The following is a 27827-nucleotide window of genomic DNA, read 5'->3' on the forward strand; positions in this document are numbered from 1 at the left end:
GTGGCTTTTGGTCAATTTTATCGCTCTTCCGTCACACAGCATGTTTCATTTGGTATGTTGTATTTGACACCGACCAGTGGTGTAGAAATGTATTGCATCATACTAGCCATACTAAGCAAAATCTGATTTTGGGGCACTCCGTTTCTTACACATACTGATTATTAATAATTCCTAGTTAAATTTCCACTTAAGGGACGAGAATAAGTCATAAATATGAAAAATACAATGTGAGAATTGACTGGTTGATTCACATAGCATGTAAAGCACTAGATGGAATATTGAGGCCTAAAAGAATGACTGTGGCTGAAGTGAGGAACGTGTTTTTATTCCATGACTGTCTGCCAACATCTCTGGCTAGATACAAGTCATCAAAGCAAGAAAGAAAACAAAGGACAACATATCACCCCACCCCTAACTGCAGGCTTGCTGGGTGAGAGGCCTGCTGGTGCTGAGGTCCGCCACATGACAACAGCCAGAACTATAAAGTGCAAGAGCAAATACAATCACTTTGATATATGTAAATGCATCTTAAAAACGAAAATTAAATAAAATAAGCAACAAATTGTCAGGCAAATAATGGTGAACTTTAATCCAACAGGTTTTTTTCAAAGTTATGGTGTTCTTCCTCAAAAAAAGAAAACTATGTACACTATTGTTTTGACTTAGCTGCTATTTGTGCCCCCTAGTGGTCACTGGGTGCCTATGGTGATGCTTTGCTTAGGCCTACGAAACTGAAATCATAAAATATGATGTTCTCGACTGCGCTAATAATTGGGGTAGCCAAATATTAGGGCCACCTTCCATTACAATGCACTACATTCGCACCACCGCAAAGTGCAGCGCAATAGTTTTCTATTTCATAAACAGATCTCTGACATTGTCTATCAACGGCGAGCATGATCTTTGAAAATCCGGCAGAATATTGTCACTGTTTACATTATTGCAGCACATGGTACGAGAGAGCGCCTCAACCCCGCCCATTGCCATTGCTATAGCGTGATGACGTCACAAACACGTAAAGTTGGGCTTGGAGAATTTGCGATAATGGCGACGACGGCTCAGCGCTGCAAAGGGGCACAGTCAAGCTAGCCTCGACTCGGACATGACTCATGTTTACTCCCTTCGGGTTTATTTTCTGCTCATCAACTGCACGGGTTTCGGATGATTTTGTGGCATTGAAGCGTCTCCTCACTCGTTTCACTGGTGAGTGTGCCGGCTTGTGGTGGTTCGGCGGTGTGTTTTGACGGAGGCCTCGGCTTTGGGGTCCGCCCTCCATCTCACAACAACAATAACAGTTGCACGGAGCTGCGTTGGCACAAGTAGCTATTTGAGGCGAAGCAGCTCACTGGCGGAACACACCCGCGTGTAAGAAATACAAACGCCGACCGATATGACATAATGTTGTTTCTAAAGTTGTCTTTACGGCTGTCTTGTTAAGATCCGCGTAGCCAGATGGGCGTTAGCATTAGCTCATTAGCATGAGCAATTTTACGGTCGTATTCCAGCTTGCCCGGCGACGCTCACTTTCCGAATAAATTAAATGTATATATCAACTAACGAGATCTACAGGAATGAGATAATGTTGTTGTTGTTGTGAGCCATTCTTTACACGAGTAGTTTGCACTGAACTCTCAGCACAAGCCTTCATCAGAACCAAGCAGAGCGATTACTTCTTTTGCCTACAAATAGTTTTCCCGTGGAATGGTAATGTTACGCTGCAGTGCATCGGTCTTGTTTTCTTATTGTAAATGTTTTGTTGACTTGTAATATGAGCCTTCGTTGAATATGAGCCATATGCGTGATTTAATCCTGCCGCTGGACTCACTGAGGCGAGCTGTCAACGTTGCAATGCAATGTGCAGTCACTCGCTTCGATCAACAGTTTTTCCGAAAGTTCTCCAACTAGTTGGTATGTGTGGCCTGTTTGTTGGTTAATTTCGCAGCCTGTGATGCACTGTGGCATGTCACGGGACAACAGCGCCGTTAAGGCTCTAAGGGGCTTAGCTGGGTGACTGAACTCCGCGGGCCGCACTGAGCCGCAGCCACGGGTCATGAGCCCATGCAGTAAACAAAGTCGTGTGTGTTGGGCCGGACAGATAGGCTTTATCAGGTTGCACCAGTAGCACTGACCGGCCTACGTTGGCCACCTCACACCACCGGGCCTTGTGGCTCGTGCTCTTCCTTTGCTTTTCTGATTGATGGCGTGATCTACTCTCACGGACCTCCTCAGATCACATTTCAGTCTCTTTCCCATAATAACTATTTGTAGGGCTCTTTCAAAATATTCTGCGATGAACTTCCTTAGATGAAAATGTTGCTTGCTGTCATGAAATTGATGCCATTCAGCTTTTAAAATGTAATGCCTGTGGTAACGCATCCCATTTGACATGTGTGTCAATGAACATAGACATATTTATGTTTACAAGGGGCATTAAAGTCCACTAGTTGCTTAAGCATTTTGTCCTAATCCAATTGAATGTTTGCCTTTCTTTCCATAGATTTCCATGTCTTAGTTGTGAACTTTAGAAAAAGATCATCTGGGCTACTCATTAAGTGACTGTGGTAAGATCAAACAATATAATGTCATTGTATTTGTTCGCTTCCGTGTTTCCCGTGATTGCTTGGCGACCAATTCAGGGTGTACCCCACCTACCGCCCGCAGTAAGACAGCTTGGATAGGCTCCAGCATGCCCACGACATAAGTAGTTTGGGAAATGAATGGAAAAATGCTCTGTATTTAGTTAAAAATTGTAGCCTCATAAAATCTTTGTACCCATTGCCACTTAAGCAGAGCAATTTTGAAGAAGAAAAAAACCCAAAACAACTTACATTTGCGACCCTACGCACACGCACCTAATATTTCAACTACAGTTTGATATTAGTTTTCATTCCTAAAATTGTCTTCTACTAGATTACAATTGTTCTGCTCAAATTGAATTTGGCCCATATCGCAGCAATAATATAGGATGTGACTTAGTGAAAGACATATTTTATTGCCTTTTTAAATGAATGATTACACTTTTACCTTTGCCATCATACCACATTGAACATGATCACGTTTATATGCACATTATTGTTATTTTAATTTCTCTGTTTAAAAGGCTAAATAATAATAGTTACGAGTTGTCAGTGTTTACAACGTGTAACTCAACCACCTTAGAGTCTTTTAGAGGATGAACATTTGTTTGTGGCTCTGCTAATTGTCAAGTTAGCAAAGCACAGTCAACAGTTTTAAAATCAAACCAAGCCCCTTTTTGATTAAAAAAAAGAAAAAAAACCAATTATTGTCAAATACTTTAGTTAGGATTGAGCTTTTCCCACCTTACTTAGGCTGAGAGGTGGGGAACACCCGGGACTGATCACCTGTCTATTAGAGGAATAACACAGAGACAACCATTCACAGTAATTAATTCTACCAGCTCTAACAGTGTTTAGTCAATTTACACTCTCACTTTCACCCTATTAACATGCACCAAAACATGATGCAAGATAAGGAATAAATAGAACTCCTCCACCGAGTGAGGACTTGTGAAAGGACAGATTTGTGTTTTTATTTCTTTCTTTTTCATCGTTTGTTCCATATTGCGCAATGATTTCATGTATTTTCTTTCTACAGGCTGCTCCAGGCCAGGCTTCCTACCAGTTGGGTGACCTGCACTCCTTCACAGAGGCCATGGTACCCTTTCTTCTCTTCACTGCTTTGTGAAAGATCCTGCATCCAGTCTGTAGAATTGGAAACTCTCTATTGATTTCCAATACTTATTGGCTGTTTACCACGAAGTTATGTCAGCTACGACTGGGTCAAAGGTTGCCTTAGGCTCTTGTCAAAGCTGGGCAACTTTCTTTCTTTTTTTTTTTTATTGCAGTGATTTGTTATCCTGTTCAGAATCAGAATGATCTCGATTGGCCAAATACAATACAACACAATACAGCTTTATTTATATAACGCTTTCACAAAAGCTGCCGCTGTAACAAAGCGCTTTTTGCTGTAACAAAGCACTTTACAGAACATCTATCATTGGCAATAATACATTCATAAACAACTATTCCTATATATGCCTTGTTGTTTGAAGCGGTTACAGATGAAAGCGGAGACATTCAAAGTCTCCTTTCACCAGTGGGTCAGAGGCGCCACGATCACAGCATGCATGTCGTCACACACGTCTGCCACGACTAAGGTGGCAATTCCTAGTGCTGACTCGCAGTTCGAGGCACACCCCCCTGCCACTCAAGCACAGATCTTGCTCCTTCGAGGAATGTCACGCCCAAAAAGCTAAAAAAAAAGTCCACAAAGGGCCCACATGTAGGACAAGAAAGACTACATGACACATACACAAATGACAAATACATACACGGTATTAGTCTGTTTTTCTTTTAGCCACTCCAGCAACAAACAACTCCAGCAAATTAATTTTTAGGACATAAGTGCAGAGAGTTGTTAAACAATGATAAATGAGCAGCATTGTAATAACTATAATCGGGTGGCAATTTTTCAAATGATGTGGAAAGCAGTGTGGAATAGTGATCAACAATACTAGTTATATATGTAAATAACGCAGAGTGCCAAGTCTACAAAGATGACCATGGTAATAGTGTTGTAAAATTGGCAAAATGCCATGATGAAATTATGAGTCAACTATTGAGCAAGTTAATGCCAAGTGGAAGAAGCTACTGGAGTGTCTGCTGGTTTTTGTGAGCATAGTTTCGTCACATCATGACCGCAAGAGCACATGTGCGTGATAAAACTGTTTGGGTGGCTTCTCGGGCTCCTGTTTTCTCTGCAGTTACTCCAGTCTCAGCATTCCTGATCCTCTAGCCGCAGTATGGTTCAAATGTGGTGACATTTTATGCTGAGACAGCAAACGGAGGCCATTATCTTTGACTTTCTGACTCCTTTCATCTTTGTTTCACAATATGCTGGATAAACGAGGGACCATGAGTTCTATTAACAAAAGCACACTGCCTCTCTTTTTTTTGTCCTCGAGAATGAAAAGGCTTCTCTGCTGCATCTGTATGTCAACAGGCTATTTATTTGAAAGTTTACCCCTGACGTAAGGCCATTGAGTGACCACAAACATTCAAGCGGTGCCAATGTTGAGATACTTTACAAGTATGAGATAACAAAATTGTCGCATCTTGAAAAAAATCAAGGCCAAAGAATTTGGTGGAATAATGCTCCCCTTTCCATTCCAAATAAGTGATGGCCAATTTAATCTCGAGTTAACCGCATGAGCCCCAACAGTTTTGTCAGTGAGTCTGCCAGGTGTTCAGTGGGAAGCCTTTCAGAAGCAATATTAAAACCTAATAAATATCTGAAAGAAGCTTGTGCCTGTTACGTGGGCGGCCGTTTAGTAAGCGTAAGTCTTTTTGTGTGCAGGAGGAGGAGGGGCAGAAGACCTCAGAGTGTATCCAGGCCAATCAAATTTTCCCAAAGAAATCTCCTGTCTTGGAAGAAGAAAACATGCAGGTAAATAGATATTTGACAGCCCAGGTCAACTCTGCTCAAGTCTGTGTCCGGACTTAAACTCAACCCCGGCCGGGTCATACCAAAGACTATAAAAATGGGACCCATTGCCTCCCTGCTTGGCAGTCAGCATTAAGGGTTGGAATTGGGGGGTTAGATCACCAACTGATTCCCGAGCGCGGCACCGCTGCTGCTCACTGCTCCCCTCTCCCCCAGGGGATGGATTAAAATCACACGGGGATGGGTTAAATGCAGAGGACAAATTTCACCACACCCAGATGTGTGTGTGACGATCATTGGGACTTTAACTTTAATAGAGCATGCATTTTACATGCTAAAGGGGGGACTATATAAACCACTACGGAAATTCATTGCAAAAGAAAATTGTAAGTTTGGTGATGTCGGTGGTCGCTAGTTTAAATGTTATCGTAAGGAAATCATTTGCAACAAAATATCAACTCCAAAAAATACAGGAAATAAATGTACATATTTCATACTATGAGTTGCTCCAGGGTGGCAAATGTCCAAAGATTCATCATAAATAAGAGAAAAAAAACATCACTCCCACTGGATTGTAGCTGGCATTTAATTTTGCAGAAACATAGACCAGGAATGGAAGAACTCAGACTAGCACCCAAAATCCCCATTCCCTAATCATGTCAGCAGCAAACTAGTTCTGGTTGGATACCAAACTTCTGCTTCTAACCAGGGTTGAACGTTTTTAGGAAAAGATGAAATTGAAGTTTTTCTTGACCGATATTGTTTTTATTATTTAGTGATGAACTAATAGAATGCAATGACCTGAATTCAAACACGTACACAAGTGTGGCAAAATAATAAGTGTCATCGTATCTAACGGTCCTCTTGCTGTGTGCGTGTGCATTATGATCTGCAGTCTTTGAAATGCTGACTCTCCTGCCGTTGCTAGGTGCCCTTTCCTGAGCTGCACGGGGAGTTTACAGAGTATGTGGGGAGGGCAGAGGATGCCATCATTGCAATATCCAACTACCGCCTACACATCAAGTTCAAGCAGTCTGTTGTCAATGTAAGTACTTCCAGAAAAGTCAGGAGTTGACAAGATACTAGATTGATAGTTGATAAGCAAAGTACCACACCTGGAAAAAAAAGTCTTCCTTGTTTAACATTACGCAGCGTCCAAATATAGTACTGCCAATGCTGCGTGTATTTTCTGTCGCGAGTTCCAACACTAATTTAACGAATTCTTTTGACCACAAATGTCTCTTAGCTGTGCCATATTTATTCATTACGGTCTATTTTAAAAACGTACAGTCTAGTGGTTGTTCAATAATGAGCTCAATTAATCTTTCCAAGCATTTGTTGTATACAGCATTCGTTATTTTAAGTTGCGACATAATTAAAAATGAATGACATCGGTATTATACAAATTATATTCCGAGGAATCTATTAATGAATGAGGCCCATTGTGACCAAGCTGCTCAGAGCTGATCGGTCCTAGCAGCAGCTTCACTTCAAATTGTACATTCACTCTCTGGCTTAGCTGTCTCCATGGCTGAAGTCATGCCAAAGGGGATCTATAACAGTCACCCTCTCTTTCTCTCACTCTCACTTCAACAGTTACCAAGACCTAACTTTGTTACCAAATTACTGAAACTTTCCACAATACATCCTCTTGTGCCACTACAAAGATGTATGTCGACATTTTAAACCCGTTATTTTTCTGTGACTTGGCTCATTTCATTTGTCTGACAGCACATACAACTCTAATTTTTTTTAAAATTTTGTCCACACTTGTAGTGTGAAGCAATTGAGCATACAAGATAAGCAAATATGCTACATTCAGATAACCCGCCTGCCTTCCCGCCAACTTGTCACGGCCGGAAAGTTGTGCAATTACATCTTTTTTTTTTTTTTCTTTTTGGTTGCACTTCTCCTTCTCAATATTACGAAAACTAGGTCCCAATTAAAGAGAACAAAAGGCATTGTGAAAACCGATGTTGAATTACTCTAGTATTGGTTCTGAACCACAAATTTACGAAGGTTCACTGTGCTTCAAAATCTATATGGGGGGGGGGGGGGGGAGGCTAGATTATCTGAAATTAGAGGATAAGATTGTGAAAGAATAATAAAACATGCTGAACGTCTCCAGACACAAAGACAAAATATGTTTTAGTTCGCATCCCTTTTGAGTTTGCGGTAGGAAGTGCTGGAAGAGAGCAAGCAGCTTTGGAATTTTGATGACGTCCAGATTAGCGATTTAGATTTGAGAGCTGGAATTAAATTGTGGCCTCATGATGCAAGGACATCCGGTATGTGGCATGATTACCGCCCTTTGTAGTTGGCGAATCGTGACCAACCAAAACAATCGAGCACTGCTTACATTTTTTTTCCTGTCTTGTCTTGGATCAGAGTTGTTGTTGTGAGGTGTCAGTAAGTATTAAAGCAAGATGCACGGTGTGGGGTGGTTGCCTTTTTTGTGTGCCTTTTATGAAATACGCTGGCTACCTAGACTTGCTTGACTTTGTTATTGACCACGTTTTGCTCCAAAATCTTAATTAAAGGAGACAGATGATGCGTGGGAACTCTAACCGTGCAAGTCTCGAACAATAATTTACATCAACAAAGCCTCCATCAGACTAAAAGTGTAGCTGCAGAAATGTGGCCAACTGATGACTGCATGTCAGTCATGCATGACTCCCGACCGCATGCAAAAGAGCAGCCTGAGCCCGTTGTGCGGCCGAAAAGTACTTTTCGTAAATTTACAAATCTTATTTCAAAATAGGCTAGGTATTTTCATACAGCATGTGCTACAGTCAGTGCAACAACTGTGTATTTCTGATCTATTCGAACTCTGTGTATGGCTCAAGGCTAAAATGGAAATCAACACACAGGGTTGTCGGGATATATTATTGGTTTGCCTCCATATTTAGCTTGACTGTGTGTTAGTGCTTTGGGAACTGTTATGTGAAACATAATGGAAATGCATAGTGACAACTAATCTATGAGTTTTTCTAATGCAAGTGGGTGGATTACTTTACAGATCATTGCTTTTGTTTTGTTTTTTGTTCTGAGCTTTTACAGTGTTTAGTTATTAGTCTGAGGCTTCTATGTGCACTTTGTGTGACTGTATGTGTTTCTATAGGTGCCCCTGCAGCTCATTGAAAGTGTGGAGTGTCGTGATATGTTCCAGCTGCATGTCACCTGCAAGGACTGTAAAGTTGTTAGGTAAGACAAGAGCTGACACACCCATATGTAACCCAAAACCAGTGTGAGCAGTAATACTTGCTTCTCAAAACAATAGTTCACCATTTATGGCCATTTATACAGTTATACCTCTACATATGAAATTAATTTGTTTCGGGACGATGTTCGTATGGAAAAATGTGTATGTTGAAACACTTTTCCCTATAAGAATACATGTAAAATGATTTAATTGGGTCCAGTTAACATATTTATTCAATAAATGGCTATTTTGCTCAAGAAAACTAATGTTTCCAACATCACACATTGTTATAGAGATGGTGGTGGTATTCCCAGCGGCAGGAGGAAGTACCCTCTATATGATGTCGGGGACCAGGAAGAATACAGTCACGCTAAAATGCACATTTTTCTCTCGTGTCTATTACTATCATATACCAACAAGTTGTAATTTCCTTCGTATGTTAGGACAAAAATATGTTTGAATATCACTTTTTATGTTGGAGAATTCCTATGTCGAGGTCTGACTGTACTTGAACAAATAGGACTTGACAACATTAAAGAAAGCAGACCTGAACCATGGATTCATTATACCTTTCTTGATTATTTGGAAGAGCACCAAAGCAGCAAACACTTCTGTTGTGCAGTTACCACAAGGAAACCAACTGAAAAGTATGCTTTTGTTGTGTTTTAATTCCCAGGTGTCAATTCTCCGCATTCGAGCAATGTCAGGAATGGCTAAAGCGTCTCAGTGCAGTGGTGCGCCCCCCTTCTCGCTTAGAAGATCTCTTCTCCTTCGCCTTTCATGCCTGGTGCATGGATGTGTACGCTGGCGAGAAGGAGCAGCACGGAGAGCTTTGCAGACCAGGTAGCCCAGACTTGAAAGTGAAACCCTCAAATAACAGCATTAATCTAGGTAGGCACTCTGGTCATATCGGATTCCTCTGATCTTTAGGTGAACATGTGACCTCCTGGTTCAAGAATGAGGTGGAGAGGATGGGCTTTGACACCCAAAATGCCTGGAGAATATCTGACATCAACTGCAAGTTTAGGTGAAGGCAGCTTGCTTCACAGATCCCCTTTTGCTCTGTTGATGCGTTTGTCTTTCTGATTCCAGCCTTTGCTTTCATTGGGTACAGCGCAGATCAGTGTGTGAGAGGCTTTTTGCGGAGTGTTGTTTTGTTCTCCACCAGTGCTGCGCCCGGGATTAGATGTCTGTCGACAGAGCGTTTTGTTGAGCCTTCACTAATGCATTCAGTCAGGTCCGAAGCCTTCTTTTATGCAATGCGTTAACCACCTCTCTCTGTGCCCCTCGGTGTTGCCAGGCTTTGCCCCAGCTATCCCCAGCAGCTTCTTGTACCAGCCTGGATCACTGACAAGGAGCTGGACAATGTGGCAGCATTCCGCTCCTGGAAAAGGTTTCCTGCCGTGGTATATCGGTCAGTTGGTTCGGATCTCTTTCATTGACAAACTGCACACTCTAGCTTCCTGGGCTTATTGAGCTACCGTATTTGCTTTTGGCCAGAAATATTCCGTTTCTGTTTTTGGGGCTCGGTATTCATGTAGACAAATATAAAAGTTTCACGACCACCGCCAAGACTTGCGATTACTAATGACTGTTTGACCTTGATGTAATTATAGTACAGAAGCACAGTAAAGCGGCATTGATCAAATTGTTTTAGCTTCTTGTTTGTTCATATAAGTATTCATACATTCAGGCACCTGAGCACGGGGGCTGTGATCGCCCGTTGCGGTCAGCCAGAGGTCAGCTGGTGGGGCTGGCGGAATGCTGATGACGAGCACTTAGTTCAGTCCATTGGGAAGGCCTGTGCCGTGGATAGCAATTCTCACAAGCTCCTGTCCAATGGAACCTCCATCAATGGGTCTGAACTGCCTGACACTGATTTTGGTGAGGACTCAGTCTGCATGCGACAATTTCTTGTCACAATCTCTACCAGACACAAAACGCACACCTTGACTTTTATCTGAACCGACACAGATTCCTCGACTTGAGGTGAATGAGTTTGGAGTAGGCAAAGTTGTGCAATCCAACCTGTCTGGGCCTGAAGCAACAGGCTGACATACATTCAAAACAAACCCTCACACTCATTTAGGACATTTTACTTTATACATTAGAGGAGGGAAGTTGGATTACCACAGTACGTTCACCTCTCTTACGAGATAGGATTAGTTGAATTCTTGAACAAAAATCCTTAAAAATAATTAGCAAAAAGGAGGATTATATTTAAACCACTGTATATCGTATAATTTGTCAATTATAAATACTTCTCCTCTTTCAGAATGTGTTACCCTAACCCTACCCGACCCCACCCCCTTTCTCGTTTAATACAGTATACTCTGATTTGTCCAGTGATGTAACTCTAATGTGTTTATGACTGTATCAGAGTCTTCAATGACCAACAGCTCAGAGGTGGAAAAACTGGCCATCCAGCCACACAAGTTACTGATTCTAGATGCCAGGTCCTACGCTGCAGCTGTAGCCAACAGGGCAAAGGGGGGAGGCTGCGAATGTCCTGGTAGGCCTTGTATTTTATTTACTTTTTGTGCGCATGCGCATGTACAGTGGATTGCGTAACTTGCCTTGAATCTTGATTTCATTTTTTTGTTTTTATTTTTTCCTGTTTTGTAGAATACTATCCCAACTGTGAGGTGGTGTTCATGGGCATGGCCAACATTCACTCCATACGCAAGAGTTTCCAGTCCCTACGTTTCCTCTGCACTCAGATGCCGGATCCAGCAAAGTACGATTGTCCTTGTCACATCTTTGTCACCCGGTGGCTTCCAAACTTTAAACCCAACTTTAACTGTGAATCTCAGCTCTGCCATATGTCTGTCTTGGTCTCCTGTCCTTCTTTTTTCTCAGAATAAGTCATACAATGAGGAGTTTAATCAGACTGCGATATATAATGCACTCTATAAACTCATTGGATAAAAGCAATTTGTTTTATTTATGGATTTTTTTTGTTTTAACATTTATACAGCTGAAAATAGTGTCTCATAAAGTCTGAAACTTCTGTAATGTAACAATAACAGTAATCATACCCATGTGATAAGGCCATGTGAGAAGCACTTTTTCAATAGTCATTTTATTTATACCAGTGTTGAAAAAAGTATTTGCCCGCAACCCCCTTTCCATTAACTTTATTAAAACATGAATCAACTGCCTAATAATTTTTTTGGGGCCAAAATAGGAAAAACAAAATAGTTATTTGTTGTAGGAGGCAAGTACGTTTTCCACACATGGCTAGTTAGTTAGCTTTGACCATTTTTTTTTCTCTTATGAATTAAAATCATTAAAAAACGGCATTTTATGGTTACTTTAGTTCTTTGTCTGATATTTTTCTTTGTATAACGATCGTATTCATTGAAGTGGGAAAGCTGCAAAAATTTAATTTGAGAAGAGGTCAAACATTCACATGACGCATGTTGTTATTGTGCCATGTGTTAAAACGTCTTGTTTGCTTGTCTGCAGCTGGCTATCTGCGCTGGAGAGCACCAAGTGGTTGCAGCATCTGTCACTGCTGCTGAAGGCAGCCCTGCTGGTGGTCAATGCAGTGGATCGAGACCAAAGGCCTGTTTTGGTGCATTGCTCTGACGGCTGGGACCGGACACCTCAAATTGTTGCACTGTCCAAGTTGCTTCTTGACCCATATTACCGCACCATAGAGGTACAACTGAAATGTTATTCTTGCTATAGAATAGCTTACATTAGTTTTTTTCCCAGGGTCATTTTTTGTTAAGACTGATATAATTCAAGAAAGTGTGTGTAGTAAGCTCCATTATCTGCACATATTTTGATGTAGGGCTTCCAAGTTTTGGTTGAGATGGACTGGTTGGACTTTGGCCACAAGTTTGCTGACCGATGTGGCCACGGAGAAAACTCTGAGGATGTGAATGAACGCTGTCCCGTCTTCCTGCAATGGCTGGACTGTGTTCACCAGCTGCAGAGGCAATTTCCCTGCTCCTTTGAGTTTAACGAGGCCTTCCTGGTGCGTACTATGTCCAACTAAATTATTCCAGTCAAAGTTCATAGATAGCTGGGTGAGTTTTGTGTAGATTCAATGAAGTTATTCCCAATGTGAGTACTTTAACTAGAATAGTTTAAGACTATTACGTTACGTGATTGGCTGACAAGCCCAAAATTTAATGTGTGAAAGGTTACAACGAAGTCATCAGCCATGAAATGTGCCTGGGCACAGCATACCATAAATTCTCAGGTATATTGTGAACTGGAATGTAATACAGTATAGCTCAGAGAATACTTTCATAAACGTCGAACACTGATAAGTAGCCAACGGAGTCTTCTGTAGCTCTTGCTCTTATTTCTAATTTGTGGTCACAAGTCTCAACACGTTTAATGTGCTTGTGTGTCTGCAGGTGAAACTGGTGCAACACGCATACTCCTGCCTCTTCGGCACCTTCCTGTGTAACAGCGGCAAAGAGAGGGAAGACCGGCATGTTCAAGAGAGGACCTGTTCGGTGTGGTCCCTGCTGAGACCCGCCAACCGCACACTGCGGAACATGCTGTACTCCTCACACTCCGAGACTGTACGTACAGTACCTGACGCACCCCTTGGTCTTGAGGGAGAAGAGTCGTGTTGTCTCTATTAGTCCTTCAACTCAATGACCTTCAAACCTACCTCATCGGTTATTGCAGGTTCTCCACCCAGTGTGTCATGTGCGCAATCTGATGCTCTGGACAGCAGTCTACCTGCCCAGCTCCTCCCCCACCACCCCTTCTGACGATTCCTGTGCGCCATATCCTTTACCTGGCAGCAACCCCGAGGAGGCCCCTCTGGGCAGGTGAGCCTGGCGCGCTGGCACAGAGCCCCCACTTCCTCTTTAATGTAAGACAAACTGGTCGAGAGCTTCCAAAGCCAATTGGTCTTCTTTGCACACGCTGCTCTCATTGGGCATTACAATCGTACACTGCATGCTTAGTTCATGTCTCATGACATCTGTAGTGGGAAAATGAAACTGGGATTTGTTCCATATGTTATACTATTAACTTGTTTCTGCATGTCGTGTATCTCTTGACCCCTAATCTTTGGAACAAAATATAGGATTGGATTTTTAAATTGTTAGACAGAGTCCATAGCCCTAGCTAGTATATGGCCCCACTTTACTTTCCAGCTACCATAATTTCCGGACTATAAGCCGCACTTAATTATAAACTGCAACCAGCTAAAATTAGTGGAAAATCCTGTTTTGTTCATATACGTATAAGCCACACCGGACTACAAGCCGTAGGTGTTTTTAAATTAAAAGTGCTCATTTGTATTACTTGTATTACCAAAACAAATCCTCTTACAATATCATAAAATCATGAAAAATCCATAGATAAGCCACACTAGACTGACTATAAGGCGCAGGGTTCAAATTTTGTGCAAAAGTAGCCTCTTATAGTCTGGAGAATACGGTAATATTTGCTGCTCTTGGTGATTTCCGTAACTGTATTAATTAATTAATTGTTTATCAATTTTATCTTGTCTTATTCACATTTGAATAATCTTAATTGGCCCAGGCCTCCTTGTAATATTATATACTAGTGGGGTGATACTGAAAATTAAAATTAGAGGCATAAGGTGGGGCCTGATGGATGATTTTTCAAAAGATCATTTTAATATTTTTCTGTTTGGTTATACAGCCATTTTTAACTTTTATGACAACTTATACTTTTGGTCACCCCCCCGCCAACCACCAAAGACTGTACACTCTACCTTTTAAGCAAATGCTCTTTGTTCTTTTGTTCTAGATGATATATATTTTCTGACCAATTTTTGTAGAATCTAAGAAAAACTTTTCCTCCCACTTTATTATGTTATATAAAGGGCAATTATTGTATCACGTGCCATCTAATGGAAGACAAATAGCAAAGATACATTCATTGTAGAAAATAAACAATAATTTTACATTGGCTAATCCCCCCAACACCTGAAGATTTTTTACAGCACCCTAATATGCTGTGGCATAGTGGTTTAAGGTCTATTAAGTGTCTTGCACACCCTCTATAATACCTATAATAATGCAGTGATGGTCCTTTCCAAATAGGCACTTCAAAACTGTGTAATGGCTTACCATCTATGTGTCAGCGTCATTGGAAAGACCACAAGAATAAAGGCTCTGCTTTTTAAACTAGGTTTTTCAATACCTTTGACCTGTAATAAATGTTGTCTTTTTTTAATCCCACTTTTTGGGGTTGGTTGCTTGCTTGCTACAAATAACATTGGGTAGCTTGGTGCATGGTGATTTCAATTGATTTTTAAAAAAAGTTTCATGAGTAATGATAATGTACAGTTATGTTAAAAATAACTTTTCTTTCCATTATTACTTTCTAGATGTACGAAGACACGCTCCTTCGATAATTTGCCCAGTGCTTGTGAGCTGGGAAGCTCTCTGGCTCCTAACCGCCGCTCCAGCGACCCAAACCTCAATGAGAAGTGGCAGGACCACCGGCGCTCTCTGGATCTCAACATGGCAGTCGGGCCAGATGAAGACGGGGACCAGAATCATGAGGCGCAGTGTAATAGATTGGGCCTTCACTCGAACAGAGTGGACGCTAAGATGGATGCCAGCCCGCATCCACGGGACTCACCCTCTGAGTTGGCAGAGGTCGCCATCATGCACGCTGCGACCACAAGAGAGGAAACCAAGGAGGCCGAATTGTCTGTGGCAGTGGGTGTGGCCGAAGGCCAGATGGAAAACATTCTTCAAGAAGCTACCAAGGAGGACATGGGAGCAGATGCTCAGAGAGTTGGAAGTGCTGCTGACACCCACGTCATTAACGCAGCTGTCGGGGAGGAGGTGACAGGCTCAAGCGCTAATGATGTTGATGATGATGTTACTGATGGCAACGGTGATGAGTCTGTCGAGAAGAATGACACAGGAGAAGTGCTTGCTAACGGACACCATTTAGAAAATGGTTATGCAGAGGCTGAAGAGAATAGTGAGTCTTCTGCTCTACCTGCACAGACGTCAATTGAGCAGGAGCACCTGAGAGATGACGAAGCCCAAATACCCGAAGATGTGACGAAGCAGGTTGTGGAGAAATGTTCTGAGCAGCTGGAGCATGCTCATGAAAACTTTGAATCAAGTTCAGGCGAGCCGGAGCTACCTGCAACTCAAAGAACTCTGATGAACGGCTTTGCTCACCGGTCACCTGAGGAAACTGATGCGGATGAGGAGACCTGCTCTGCTTGCGACCCTGACAGAGGTTTGTCGGAGTCAGGGGAACAGGCAGAGAAGAGGGCCTCCCTGATGGAAAGCTCCACAGAGACATTAACAGAGGAGGTCTGCAGCAGGTTTGAACTCCCCGCACAGCCTCCTCCTCTCTGTCAGAGCTATCAGGTCTGCAGCAATGGCAAGGGCCCACCGCATTCCTCCAAGGACAAAGTGCTGGAGACTGTTGAACAGAGCTTTACCAGAATTTTCAACGAGGGCAGCAAGCGATCCTCTGTCAGTGCCTTTCAGTGTGCGAGTGCTGACCTCACCCGCGACAGACTTTGCAACGGTGACAGTTCCGACGGGGAACCTATCGGAGGACCTCACTCGGTCAAAGCGAATGGCGAGCGGGCCCCGCTGAGCCGCCAGGTGTCCCTGGCAAGCTGCAACTCCCTAAATCTCCATCACCGAGGCAGCTGCTCACAACAACGTTGGTGCCACGCGCAACTGGGCCGCCCCGCTGCCAGCCCAGAGCAGCCGTCTCGCAGCCACCTGGACGACGACGGGCTGATGCTGCACACAGATGCCATCCAGCAAAGGCTGAGGCAGATTGAAGCTGGCCACCAGATGGAAGTGGAGACCCTGAAGAGGCAGGTACAGGAGTTGTGGAGTCGCCTGGAAAATCAGCAGCACGCCGGCTCGCATCGGGTCAATGGAAACGGGGGAGATGAAATGGTAAGAAGCTAGTGCTACTAATCACCAGATTACCTGACCAGTAAAAAAAAAAAAAGGCTTGATTTTCTTTCTCACAGACCTTGATGACAGACTCTGAATACAACGTGGACCCCAACTGCCTGTCACACTGCAGCACAGAGCTGTTCTCCGAAGCCAGCTGGGAGCAGGTGGACAAGCAGGACACTGAGGTGGGTCTCACCACATTTGGCTTAGTCTAAAACAGCCCATTAAGTCTGTTCTAACACCTTATGTTTTCCTGACTTAAATTCTAAATCTTTATCACAAGGAATCCATTCCATACTGACCTGCAGAAATGTGTGACACACCTTTTAAAGTATACCTTTGCGCCTCTCCTCACTCTCAAGATATGAGACTGTGGACAACAACTCTTTTAGGAAATCACTTTTGTTATCTAATGACACTCCCAGTTGACGTTTGCTTTGAAACTAAAAATAAAACAAAGAGAATTATATGCTGTGTATTAAACCAAACACAATAACGGTAAATGCCACAGACTGGCTAATGAAACATGCGGCGATAATGTAGCAGTTGAAAACCTTTAAATAGCTTATAATACTCCTGTTTAGACAATCTGCTGTTTTATATCAATTCCTATTGTACTACCCTGTGGTGGCCTAGGTGCACACAAACGTTATCACAACCCATGATACAACTGTTTCTTTAAGGCCCACAGTGATGCGGGCAAACGTGACCCAATTGGACATGGCATGGCGGAATTAACGCACGATTCATTCATTACACCTAAAAATCTCTGTGGATGTGCGCTTCCAATAAGAAGCCGAGGTGGGCTGGTGTAGTGATGTCACGTTCTCCCAGCTTGTAAAACGATCCAAAATGACTTGGTCATCCCCTTTCATACAACATTGTTGTCATTCAATTATTTCTGCATTTTTGGGTCATACGTTCATGGCAATTTGTATTTACAAACAGTATTTATTTGTTTCCACTTTGAAGTACCTCAATGTCCTTAAAGGGCTCGCTGCTACTTTATAGTCACCAGGAGGTGTTTCTCAGCGCAAATGAGGCTAGACGTGCACGAGATTGGCGGTTTAGAACAGATGGGATTTATCAACACACTTCACCTCCTGGTGTGCACACGACAGGTGTCTGTACGAATTCGTACTCACACTTAAAATTTCAATCGCACAATTTAATTTAGAACCTGTTCTAGGCAGTCTGATAAATGAGGCCCCTGGCTATTAAATCTGTCTTTTTTTCTTTTTTTTTTTTACTTACAGAGCTACTTTTCCCACTTCAAAAGCAATGCAAAGTACATAACAAAACCGTCCATCCACCCCTGCGGTAATCCCATGCCGTCCATTTGAACTTGCAACATAACATGAAAACTTGTTGCAGAACCGCACACACTTCAGAACAACAAATTTCCGCTTTTCCTATTTTTGTCAAAAAGAAAAATGAAAATTTGCTGTGATTCTTTTCAAGGTTACCCGCTGGTACCCTGATCATTTGGCTGCCCAGTGTTACGGCTGTGAGAGCAGGTTCTGGCTCGCTACCAGGAAGCATCACTGCAGGTAAGCACTAAGTACAAAGCTGCTTTGACCTTCGTTCACTTTCTAGCTGAATAAGATATTGCAAATCCTACAAGGGGATGACAAAATGTTGATACGACAGCATTGCTTTTTCTCGAAAACTTAAAGCCAACGATTGTGTATAGAAGTCAGATAAAAAAATGTTTTTGGGTCAGAAGATTATTTCTCCTGAGGGCTTGTTGCTGTTCAACATGAAGAAACAACAGAAACAAAATTTTCATGTTTGTTCAACCAATAACATTGCATTGTTTAAGCGAGCAAGCCATGTTCATCACTTTATATTGGTTAATAATTTGTAAAAACAAAAATAACACCCACGTGACCAATAGTGTGGATTTGAAAGAAAGAAAAAAATAGGTGAAATTTACCCCTTCCCTCAAAAAAAATCCAATAACACAATGAAATTATTTAGAATTGCTTAATTGGGTCAAACCTGAGCAGTAAAAGTGGAGCTTTTCATATGCTCACCTACCTGATCAACTTTCTTTGAAGATGCTGAGTATAGGAGCGTACATATTTTGTTTGCTCTTGTTGTCACGTGGTTATTTCAAAGGTGCCCATCAGTTTGACCGAGATAGTGAACTCTTGAAGTGCACAGGCGCCATAAGGTTGGATTTTAGTTAGCCGTAAGAACGGAAGACCTTTGGTGTGAGGTTCACAGTGGAATCCATGCACGGACACCGGTTCAAAATCGTTTTACAGCATGTCCCAAAACTTGCCATGTTGTCTTAGAATATCTGTGGTAGGAAGTTGATACGTGAGTAAAGTTGTACTTGTGGTGTGTCATGTTGTCCTCCCTGTTCAGGCAGCTCTTCTCTATTGTCTGCCCTTCTCCTCCACAGTGGCAGAGAGCCTGTCCAGGAGGTCTGGTGAGATCCGGTTCCTCTGCCCCCCCCCCCCCCTCCCTCCCCTCCCCTCCCCACAAGCTCCACTCCACCCTACTCTGGCTTTGTTGCACCTTCCATTCTACAGTGAACACCCATTTATTGCGGGGAATACATTACACATCCACGTACATGTCCATATTTATTAAAAAAAAGCAAAACATTATTTTTTCCTCTCCCACACAAGTTTAACATTATTCAAACATAGTTAAGCATACTCAAAGGTATCAAAAAAAAAAACAGTTTTGGAAATATATTTACGTCGGCACTCACTTAATATCATGGCTCACCTGTTTTCTGGGTCGGGTCACGTTCAAAGCACCGTGGCGTTATTTTCAGTCGATAGCAAATGGCAGTTCGCGTCAAATTGGCAGCCTACTGAGACCGATAAAAATGGGTGGATTTTTCTGGCAATAAACAGCGTTTAGACAGGTCAACATACTGTATAGATTTTTGTTTTTGTCCTGACTTTCCTCTTTAATTCCAAACGCCCTAGGTGGGCTAATTGAAATGAGTGTAGTATCAATGTTGCATTATTTATAATTCCTCCAAAAATGCCAGTTATACACACATGCAGTAATACATACACACATAAGCAAAGATTTAATCATTGCATTGTAAACACTGCTGCTTTGTCAGGGTCCCTCTCTGCTTGGTTGCCTCTTTTAATTATTATCGAGTTCAATTCAGTTGCTGAACATGGTACTGCACTGAAGGCTAAAATTCTGACAAACTAAAATTCTGACTAATTAAATTCAGACGTTCATGGTCTCTATGCAGGACTGTAAAAACCCATGAAACAAACGATGGCTTAAAAGCAGCGATATATATTGGGGATGCCAAAGGTGAACCGCAATCTAGTGGGAGTTCACTGTGGTCCTAATCCATCCTTCACCTCCCTCCCTCCCTCCCTCCCTCCCTGCATCTATTTGCCCTTGTGTGCAGTTCCTAAGATAAATCCTTCGTTTTGAAGATCATTTCGAGTGTGATTACTGCGGAGAAGTTGTCTTTTTACTCAGTGGCTATAAGTGTGAGCAATTGTGCTGTCAATAAGCTGTGATTGGCTGAAGGCTGCCACACCCCTTCCGCCAACTTTCTCATCCTGGCAGCATGCTGCCCCACCTGCCACTCAGCCAGCTGTGGCGCTGTGCTCTAACCTCACTCTCCCCGGTCCCCATACCGGTGTGCAATAATCACGAGAGCAAAATAGGTGTTGTGTCACGCCAAAGATTAGCGGAGGAGTCAAGAGGCCCGGTGTGAGCACGGCCTTCCATCTGGACGCCGGCATGTCTATCCCGCCCAGTGGGCCATCACACATTTTATCAGCTTCTATAGTAGACAAAATAGCCCCTCTGATGCCGTCCACGACCTTGGCATGTGGCGTTGAGGTGTCAGCATGATCACCACTGAGGTTCGCCTGCGATGTAGTTTGAGCCATCAGGCTTGCTGCAATGATGTTAGCTCTTATTCAAGTACATCACAAAGAATTACATTCAGCTCTTGGATGGATTTACAGTTAAGCTTAGACAGCATAGTAGTTTATGGTAGCCTTAGTATGTAAATCCTTATCATACAAGCAAAGTGTTAGTTCTTCACTGAGTGCCATTTAAAGGTAGAACGAAAGATGTGCAAAAATCTGTGGAGTGTCGTACCTGTGTGATACTACACACGTGAAAATATCTCGCATGCGCAGGCTGCACTAGGCAGCTACAACATGGAAGTAAACAATCCCTCCATTTTTATATTGCGTTTGTTCTTATTAGGGTCACAATAGGTGAGCTGAAGCCTTTCCCTGTTGGCTTAGGGCGGGAGGCAGGGTACACCCTGAATTGGTCACCAGCAGGGCCAAAAGTATTGGAACAGAAAGCTCTATTCCTTTGTTGCTGTCATATACTGAAGACATTTGGGTTGATGAAAGGATGGTTAGGAGATAGAAGTTCAGAATTGAAGCTTTTATTTCATGGTATTTACATGTACCGTAATTTTCGGACTATAAGTCGCGGTTTTTTTCATAGTTTGGGTGGGGGGGCGACTTATACTCAGGAGCGATTTATATACATATATATGTTTTTTTTCACTTTTTTGGGCATTTTATGGCTGGTGCGACTTATACTCCGGTGCGACTTATAGTCCGAAAATTACGGTAATATTAAACTCCTGACAGAGCAACTTTTGTAACTTTTAAGCCACCCACTTTGCCAGTGAGCAAAAGTATTGAAACGCGCATTATTAAATTAACTTAATGTGAACATTAATGTTTGGTGGCACAACTAGACTGCTGCATTCTTCATTTTATTTTATAATCTTTTCCAGGCCTTTACTAGAGCCCTTTTCAGTTCTTGTATATTTCTTGGGGTTTCTTGCTTCAGAAGGTATGAGGCCTACTCTAGTGAGTTAAGGTCAGGCGATTGACTCTGCAACTTTCCACCCCTCCCACGATAAAATCCTTCGTTGTGAGACCTGACGTCTTATCAGGGACGTCCCTGAAAAAGACGTCGCTTGAATGGCGGCATGTGCACCGAGATGGACCTTTGCCACTTTGTCTTGGAGGCCACAACAGTATTGATGTCCAAAAATAATTTCATGTATTCATCACACACACCATAGCACACTCTTCTACAATGCGCAGTCAAGACTCAGTGAAGCCAGCGGTGTTTTTTTTTTAGGTGGTGTTGCTTTGGGTTTTGCATTGCATGGTTGTTTTAACTTGCATGCGTAGATGTAGGAACTAACTGTGTTTTTTGTCAAATGACCATGTTGCGGTATTCATTTCAAAAATCATGCCGGAGGTCACGGCTGGTTGGTAACCGGAGCTTTCTGGGTTCAATCCTTGCAACGGGTATCAGTAAATCAAATGTAACAAAATCATGCCTTTTTTTTTTTTTGCAGTACCAGCTGAGGGATCAAAGGTCAGGGGCAGTCAATTTTGGTTTTTGGGCCTTACCGCTTTTATGTAGATTTCTCTTCAGATTCTCTGAATCTTTTGACATTATGGACCGAAATCCCTAAATTATTTGCAATCGTGCGTTGACAAATGTTCTAAAACTATCGGTTCCATGACGTTCCTCCAGATCGCCCGTGGCACTGTTAAAAGCACGGAATAGAACTGTGCGCTCTCGGTCACTAATGATATTTGTGGAATATTCAAAATTGGGTTTTTTTTAGCTTTCCTCAACTTTCCCCTGTTTGCCCTCTATTAGAACATTAAATGCCTATATGTATATAGTTGAATAGGTTGAAATAGGTTGATTCACAAATCAATATATTTTGTTTTTAATTTACATTTTGCATACGTCCCCAACTTTATTTGAATTACGCTTTGTAGTCAAGGCTGCATTCTTTGCCTTGTGTTTTCTTGATAGCACATTGTTAGTGTGTTATTAATATCATTAGTATTTTAAGTCAAACAAGACCTCTGAGACAATTTGCGCCTGTGTTTAATTTTCAACTTGATGCATGCAACATGAGTTAGGGCACTAATGTGTGAGTGTGTTTATTATTGCACTGACTTCCTTATTAAAGGGGATAGACAATGTTTGAGAATGCGTTTGTCGTGAAGCTCATTAAATCAATCAGAGTGGCAAATCATCAGGGGCTGCATAGGAAATGATCATTTTGTTTAATATGTCGGAAAATAATTTGTTGTTAGCAATACGGTTTTGCTTTAGAGTCTATGGTGTGAAGGCGTAATACATTTCAATAAATGACAGAAATTGCAATAATAATCCTGACCAGTGAAATGTGCATAATTTGTGTGTATGCAGAGAATCCAGCGCTGACCTTTGGTGTGTCCCCACAGGAACTGCGGTAATGTGTTCTGCGCCAGCTGCTGTGACCAGAAGATCCCGGTGCCGAGCCAGCAGTTGTTTGAACCCAGCCGGGTGTGCAGGAGCTGTTACGGCAACCTCCGGCTCGGCCCGTTGCCCCTGGACAAACCTATCGCAGCCAGCTCCAACTGAGCCTCAGAGAGGAGGCGGACATTGACAAAAAGGAGGGCACCACCACCACAACAGAATCTCCACAGAATGTCCTGTAGACTGTGTGTGTGTGTCTATGTGTGTGTGAATGTGTATGTGCTGCACAAGTGGACCGGAACGTGTCCATGCGATGGCGCATTTGCTCGGCGCGCTTAGCTTTGCAAAGAAGATGCGTGTTGGAGTAAGTTCCTGGTCGGCCACACGGTGGCGCTGGCGAGATGGCCGTGCACTGAGGAGCGAGAATGGACTTCCTGGTGCTTCGGACCAGGAGGAAGCCCGACTTGCTGCATGTTCTCTAGTCAAGGGGCTTCAATCCACATCAATCATGCCCCCTGCCCATGCCGCTGATGCACACTTCCCAACTTTTCTGGGCCCAGCTTGGACTGTTTGTGTTTAGTTACTGCTGTGTGCCCAGAGGGAAAGATGTGTTGTGAAATATTCAAGAATCCTCAAACTGACCTTCGAAAACAATTTCAATGGGAGATTATCATCCACATGGCTAAATTGGCCCTTTTATTGGCAGCAGACTCAATTGACAAAAGTACGGCTGAAGTGACTTTCCCCCTCTCAAATAAGCACTTATGGATGAAGATGAGGTGTGATCTTTTTGCACTTGTCACTCCCATTGCTGCCCTCCCCTAAAATACCTGTTATGGCATTTGCCTTTGTTACCTTTGAATGGACAAGTTGAAGTTGCCGTTTTGATTTTCCTTCTATTTTTGACTCTGAGCTCACAGAATGGTCCTTGCTGCCTGTCAGTCATTCAATGACCTCCTCTTGCACACAGTCAATGTTTTGTAAAATGAAAGAATACAATAATATATTCAGATACAACTATAGCATTTAAGTACAAAATGTATAGAAGCGAGACTAGTTTCTCGGTAAATTAGTCACCAAAATCTTTTTTTTTTTAAACTTTTTTTTGGGGGGGGGATTGCAGAAATGTACCTATATTTTTCAACACGTTAAAACAGTTTTTTTTTTTTTTTTTTTTTTTTAAATGAGTTATAGAAGCGCAGGGTGTCTTTTTTTAGATGAAAAAAAAAACCAACAAATACTACAGTATTTGTTGTTGTTTTTTTTCTTCTTCTCTCCTTCTCCTTTTTTAAATGAGATGATATAATTTATTTCATTTAAGGAGTTTTTTTTGGATTCTGACAATTCAGCTGCCACGTGATAATCAGTGTTTTGGACATGCTTGTGGCAGTGGAGTGACGAGTCTATGCACGCACACACACACACAGACAGAACAGAGGTCCAAAAGAAGCCGCGCCCCCCAACGATGCACACACTCCATTCACCTACAAACGCTACCTCTTACCAGACACTCATTACGCACACTTTGTAGTTGCTTCAAAATTTTGGCTTTCAGGGTTCCCTTTGTCAACTGCACCTTGTTCTTCAATGAAGACCATCGTTGGTTGTTGCTTTTGATTATATTGACTCTTTCAGTCATATTCTTTTAGCAGGCCAGTTAGGGCGAACAAGACAAAGGACTATCACTAAAACCACAAGTCTGATCATGGCTGTAACATCACCTTCCTATTCACAATTGTCCACTACAATAGAGGTAGATCCTTGCGAATTAAATCGGGGTTGACCAGCGTACTCATCCGTCATTTAAGTTCTGCTGTTGGACACAGCTCATTATTCAAACTGAGCAGTACCAACATCCTATGACACAGCGCACATCTCATCAAGTATCAACGCAAATGATGAGGAGACACTGGTTTGCCTGACAGCCGCAAGACCGTGCCACACACACGTGACCAAAACAAAGATGGAGAGCTGTTGTCCCTACTCAAGTCTGACAGGGTGGCATCTTTTCGTTTTGTTTTTTCCACATGTGAGAGCGTGTTTGTGAGAATGAGAATGGATTAGGCATTGGGGGCTGTGTGTCTGCGTGTGTGCATATTTTTCCCGCGAGAGATGGGTGCCAAGCTGTTTTATTTCAGATCTCACAAGATCACATGTGCTTTTGTCGTCCCCCCCCCATCTGTTTCCTTCCTGTTGGAAAAGCACTTTGAAACTGCTTGTCAGTCGAGTTTGTAGCTGTACATAGAGCTATTTCCTGTAATTACAAGTGCTCCTTGTTCATTGGATTTTCTTTTTTTTTTTTTATTCTAAGGGCGTTTTGTTGTTGTAGAATTTAAGGAGAAATAAACTAGACAAACCAGCTGTGTGTGTGTGTGCATGCATGTGACCTGCTCTGAAAAGATACAAGGGAGAAAGCAGGCTTCAATCCTGTTTTAATATCTTGTGCAGATATCTAAAAATCAGAAAAATCTTCTGTTAGCGTTAACATTGAAGTCTAATTATTGAACGCGAGTTTGACAGAAAATAAGCAAGAGAAAGAATTAAACTCCTCTAAATACCGCATGCCATGCTCACTGATGAGGAAGTCGAACGGGCACAAAAGAAACACCTTTGACATCCACTGCAGGTCACTTCACACACACGGAATGCTGTAGACCAACAAGAGCAAGATGAGGCAGCGCTCTGAGCTTTTGAAGAAACACAAGGCAACATTGTTCTCAATGAAGCACTTCTATACGCAATGGGTGTACAGTATATCAAAGGAGATACAGACAAGAAATAGGACCTCACGTTTGGTGTGGAAAACAAAGTTTTTCTTACATCCTGTTCAAATCCAACTGATATGCAAATTGCTTCAACTTGTCCCTCACTACCGTGAATTCAAGACAATAATATGGCGTGAGGCTCCCTGCAACTTCTATAGAAATTCTCATTTTACAAAAAAATAGACATGGCTTTGCTGGCCGACTTTCCCCTTTATAAAAACTCACAATGCTATTTACATGTACGCCGGTGATCTGTCATAAAATAGATGCACGACGCGGTTTCCCTGCCACCGATTCCACTGCGGGATACGCTTCCCCCAAAAAAGCACGTTTCGGCTTTGTGCTGTCAAATTGAAGACTGTTACAGGCAAGATGGCCGTTTGTCAGTCAAGTGCGAGTCACTGGCCTGTTCAAAAGGAGCGCCGATGAACTCTCTCTCACACAGACGACTGGTCCCACACCTGCAAGACAAATGACAGACACCGTTAAAGATGAGAAATTACGGTGAGAGGAGCAATGTACATGTGACCCTGGCTTGGTTTTCCATGATGATGATCCAGTTATATTCAGCAGGATGGACTCTTAATTTTCCAAAAGGAGAAGACCAATTTTAATTGTAATGAATTCATGTAAAGTATTCAATTGGCATGTTTTAATAGGTTACTATTTGTGTTAGAGTACTCATAAAATGAGTGATATTGAGTGACATTTTACTCCAAAAACAAAACCTAAATGCACTATTATGTCACCTCTCCAAATTGATTTCATTTTGCCTTCTCTAATGCATATATTTAACTGTTAAATGTCGCCATATTTTTGCAATACTTTCTGATTTCGCTGATAAGATGAGAGATTTCAAATTAAGTCCTGAACCTTTTATTGGGTTTGGGAGTGACTGGGCAAGTGTTGAACTCCCAACATGGCTGAAAATGGAAAAAGGTCACAGCTGATGTCAATGAATGTTTTCAATAGAGAGGCTACTTATATGCTTTACTGAGCTTGTGTTTTAACAGCAGTTTTTTTTTATTTTTTATCATAGCTTCTGTATATTTCATTTTGGCATTTGTTTTGTCAATAGGTTTTTATTCCTTTTTAGACTGGGTTTGTTTGTCTTATTAGTTTTTTCCCCCAAAGGCGCGTCATGTCGTTTAGTATTAGTTATTTGAATATGGAATATTCTCTATAGGTAGTTTTAGGAATGTAAATTATAGTTTCGATTATCATTCATTAAAAAAAACTCTTGTTTTTATTTCATGAACAACAATATGTTTTCAATTTAAATTTCATTTTTCATTAGTTGTCATTCACCTTGTGTGAAATTGTCTGCGATGCTTCAATTGGAATGAAAATCAATTGCTCTTTCATGTGCTGGTTTAAATGACCCTTATCATGCAAGAAGAACATGTATGTTGGTCAGACAATATCAACGCTACCTTGTTAACAGGAGCCAGCTGTGTGCGCACAGAGCCGGCAACGAGTCGGTTGTTGTCCCCGAATCGTCCGGGAGATCTCTCCCTGCGGCTGTCCAGCACCCTGCCGGGTGACTTCTCCCTGTCCAAGGGGCGCGCCGGAGACTTGTCCCGCCGGAACTCGGTGCGTCCTTCCCGATAGCGGTGAGGGGTGCTCGGCTCTCGATGCAAACCGTCATGGCTGCCGGGGCCCGAGGTCAAGCGCTTGGTGATGTGCTCCGAATAGGTGGGAGGGCCTCGCTTGCTGGGACTCCTGGAAAAGCAAAGCCAAGGCCAAGCAGGAGTCATCTTGTTGAATACAAAAATCATTTAGTGGAGGGGGTTTATAATACGGTTGCTTAGTGACTGCAAAAAAAATTGCCAATGAAAGCGTGGGCCCAAATTTCTTTAGATTCACTTTTCTGCAATGCAGACCTGTGAATCTTCTCAGTCATGCAGGTCACTGAATTAATCGCAACTGGACTGTAGCAATTGTCATCAGGTGATTCGTAATCTGCACAAAATTCAAAGCGACATTGAATGTTTCATGACTGTATAGTCCAGTTTATGAGCAGCAGATGACAGCAGAGGTCTGTCAAAACCAAACTTGCGCCTACTTTCAACTTAAGCTTCTCCCTACACTATTTGAAGGCTCAAACTTGAAAGGGGACATATTACGTAATTTGCTCATATACACATGGTTGAATCTCTGACGAGCCTGCCCACCTTTCAAGTGTAAAATTGAAGAGCAAGTCGCTCTAGCACAGCGCTTACACCCGATTATTGCGTAGCTACAAGACATGCTAAT

The 27827-nt window shown here is 42.4% G+C and overlaps 2 protein-coding genes across 16 annotated transcripts in view; one reads left to right on the top strand and one right to left on the bottom strand.

The window, feature by feature from the left end:
- Positions 1 to 1004: 1004 nt before the first annotated feature.
- mtmr3 (myotubularin related protein 3) lies at positions 1005 to 23960 on the top strand. 9 transcript variants are annotated; one of them, XM_037259803.1, is made up of 22 exons: positions 1005 to 1203; positions 2498 to 2561; positions 3616 to 3675; positions 5377 to 5466; positions 6392 to 6508; positions 7852 to 7872; positions 8585 to 8667; positions 9342 to 9508; positions 9596 to 9692; positions 9966 to 10079; positions 10359 to 10549; positions 11046 to 11177; positions 11291 to 11402; positions 12134 to 12329; positions 12465 to 12650; positions 13039 to 13209; positions 13319 to 13464; positions 15000 to 16557; positions 16635 to 16745; positions 18022 to 18110; positions 18971 to 18997; positions 22812 to 23960. In XM_037259803.1, exons 3-22 carry the CDS (start codon positions 3673 to 3675, stop codon positions 22969 to 22971), a joined length of 3771 nt encoding a protein of 1256 aa, XP_037115698.1. In that variant the 5' UTR covers positions 1005 to 1203; positions 2498 to 2561; positions 3616 to 3672; the 3' UTR covers positions 22972 to 23960. The 9 variants fall into 9 exon arrangements, with proteins under 9 accessions (XP_037115698.1, XP_037115700.1, XP_037115702.1 ...); XM_037259805.1 differs by having other exon boundaries at positions 18971 to 18992; positions 22812 to 22962; XM_037259807.1 differs by lacking the exon at positions 22812 to 23960 and adding an exon at positions 22777 to 22792.
- Positions 23961 to 24087: 127 nt separating this feature from the next.
- The window catches only part of LOC119127722 (citron rho-interacting kinase), a 32889-nt gene continuing 29149 nt past the window's right edge, over positions 24088 to 27827 (bottom strand). For all 7 annotated transcript variants that reach the window (XM_037259788.1, XM_037259789.1, XM_037259787.1 and 4 more), the window contains 2 exons: positions 27005 to 27293; positions 24088 to 26032 (listed from right to left, as the gene is read on the bottom strand). In XM_037259788.1, the coding sequence (XP_037115683.1) occupies positions 26009 to 26032; positions 27005 to 27293 (313 nt within the window). In that variant the 3' untranslated portion in view covers positions 24088 to 26008. The remainder of the gene's footprint in view (positions 26033 to 27004; positions 27294 to 27827) is intronic.

Source organism: Syngnathus acus, chromosome 9 (assembly GCF_901709675.1).
Source record: "Syngnathus acus chromosome 9, fSynAcu1.2, whole genome shotgun sequence".
NCBI lineage: Eukaryota > Metazoa > Chordata > Actinopteri > Syngnathiformes > Syngnathidae > Syngnathus > Syngnathus acus.

What these genes read in the sequence shown, in the direction of transcription:
- mtmr3 (XM_037259800.1), top strand. An exon ending in GACATCAACTGCAAGTTTAG is followed by an intron (nt 9,693 to 9,965) that starts GTGAAGGCAGCT and finishes CGGTGTTGCCAG; the next exon opens with GCTTTGCCCCAGCTATCCCC. An exon ending in ACTGCCTGACACTGATTTTG is followed by an intron (nt 10,550 to 11,045) that starts GTGAGGACTCAG and finishes TGACTGTATCAG; the next exon opens with AGTCTTCAATGACCAACAGC.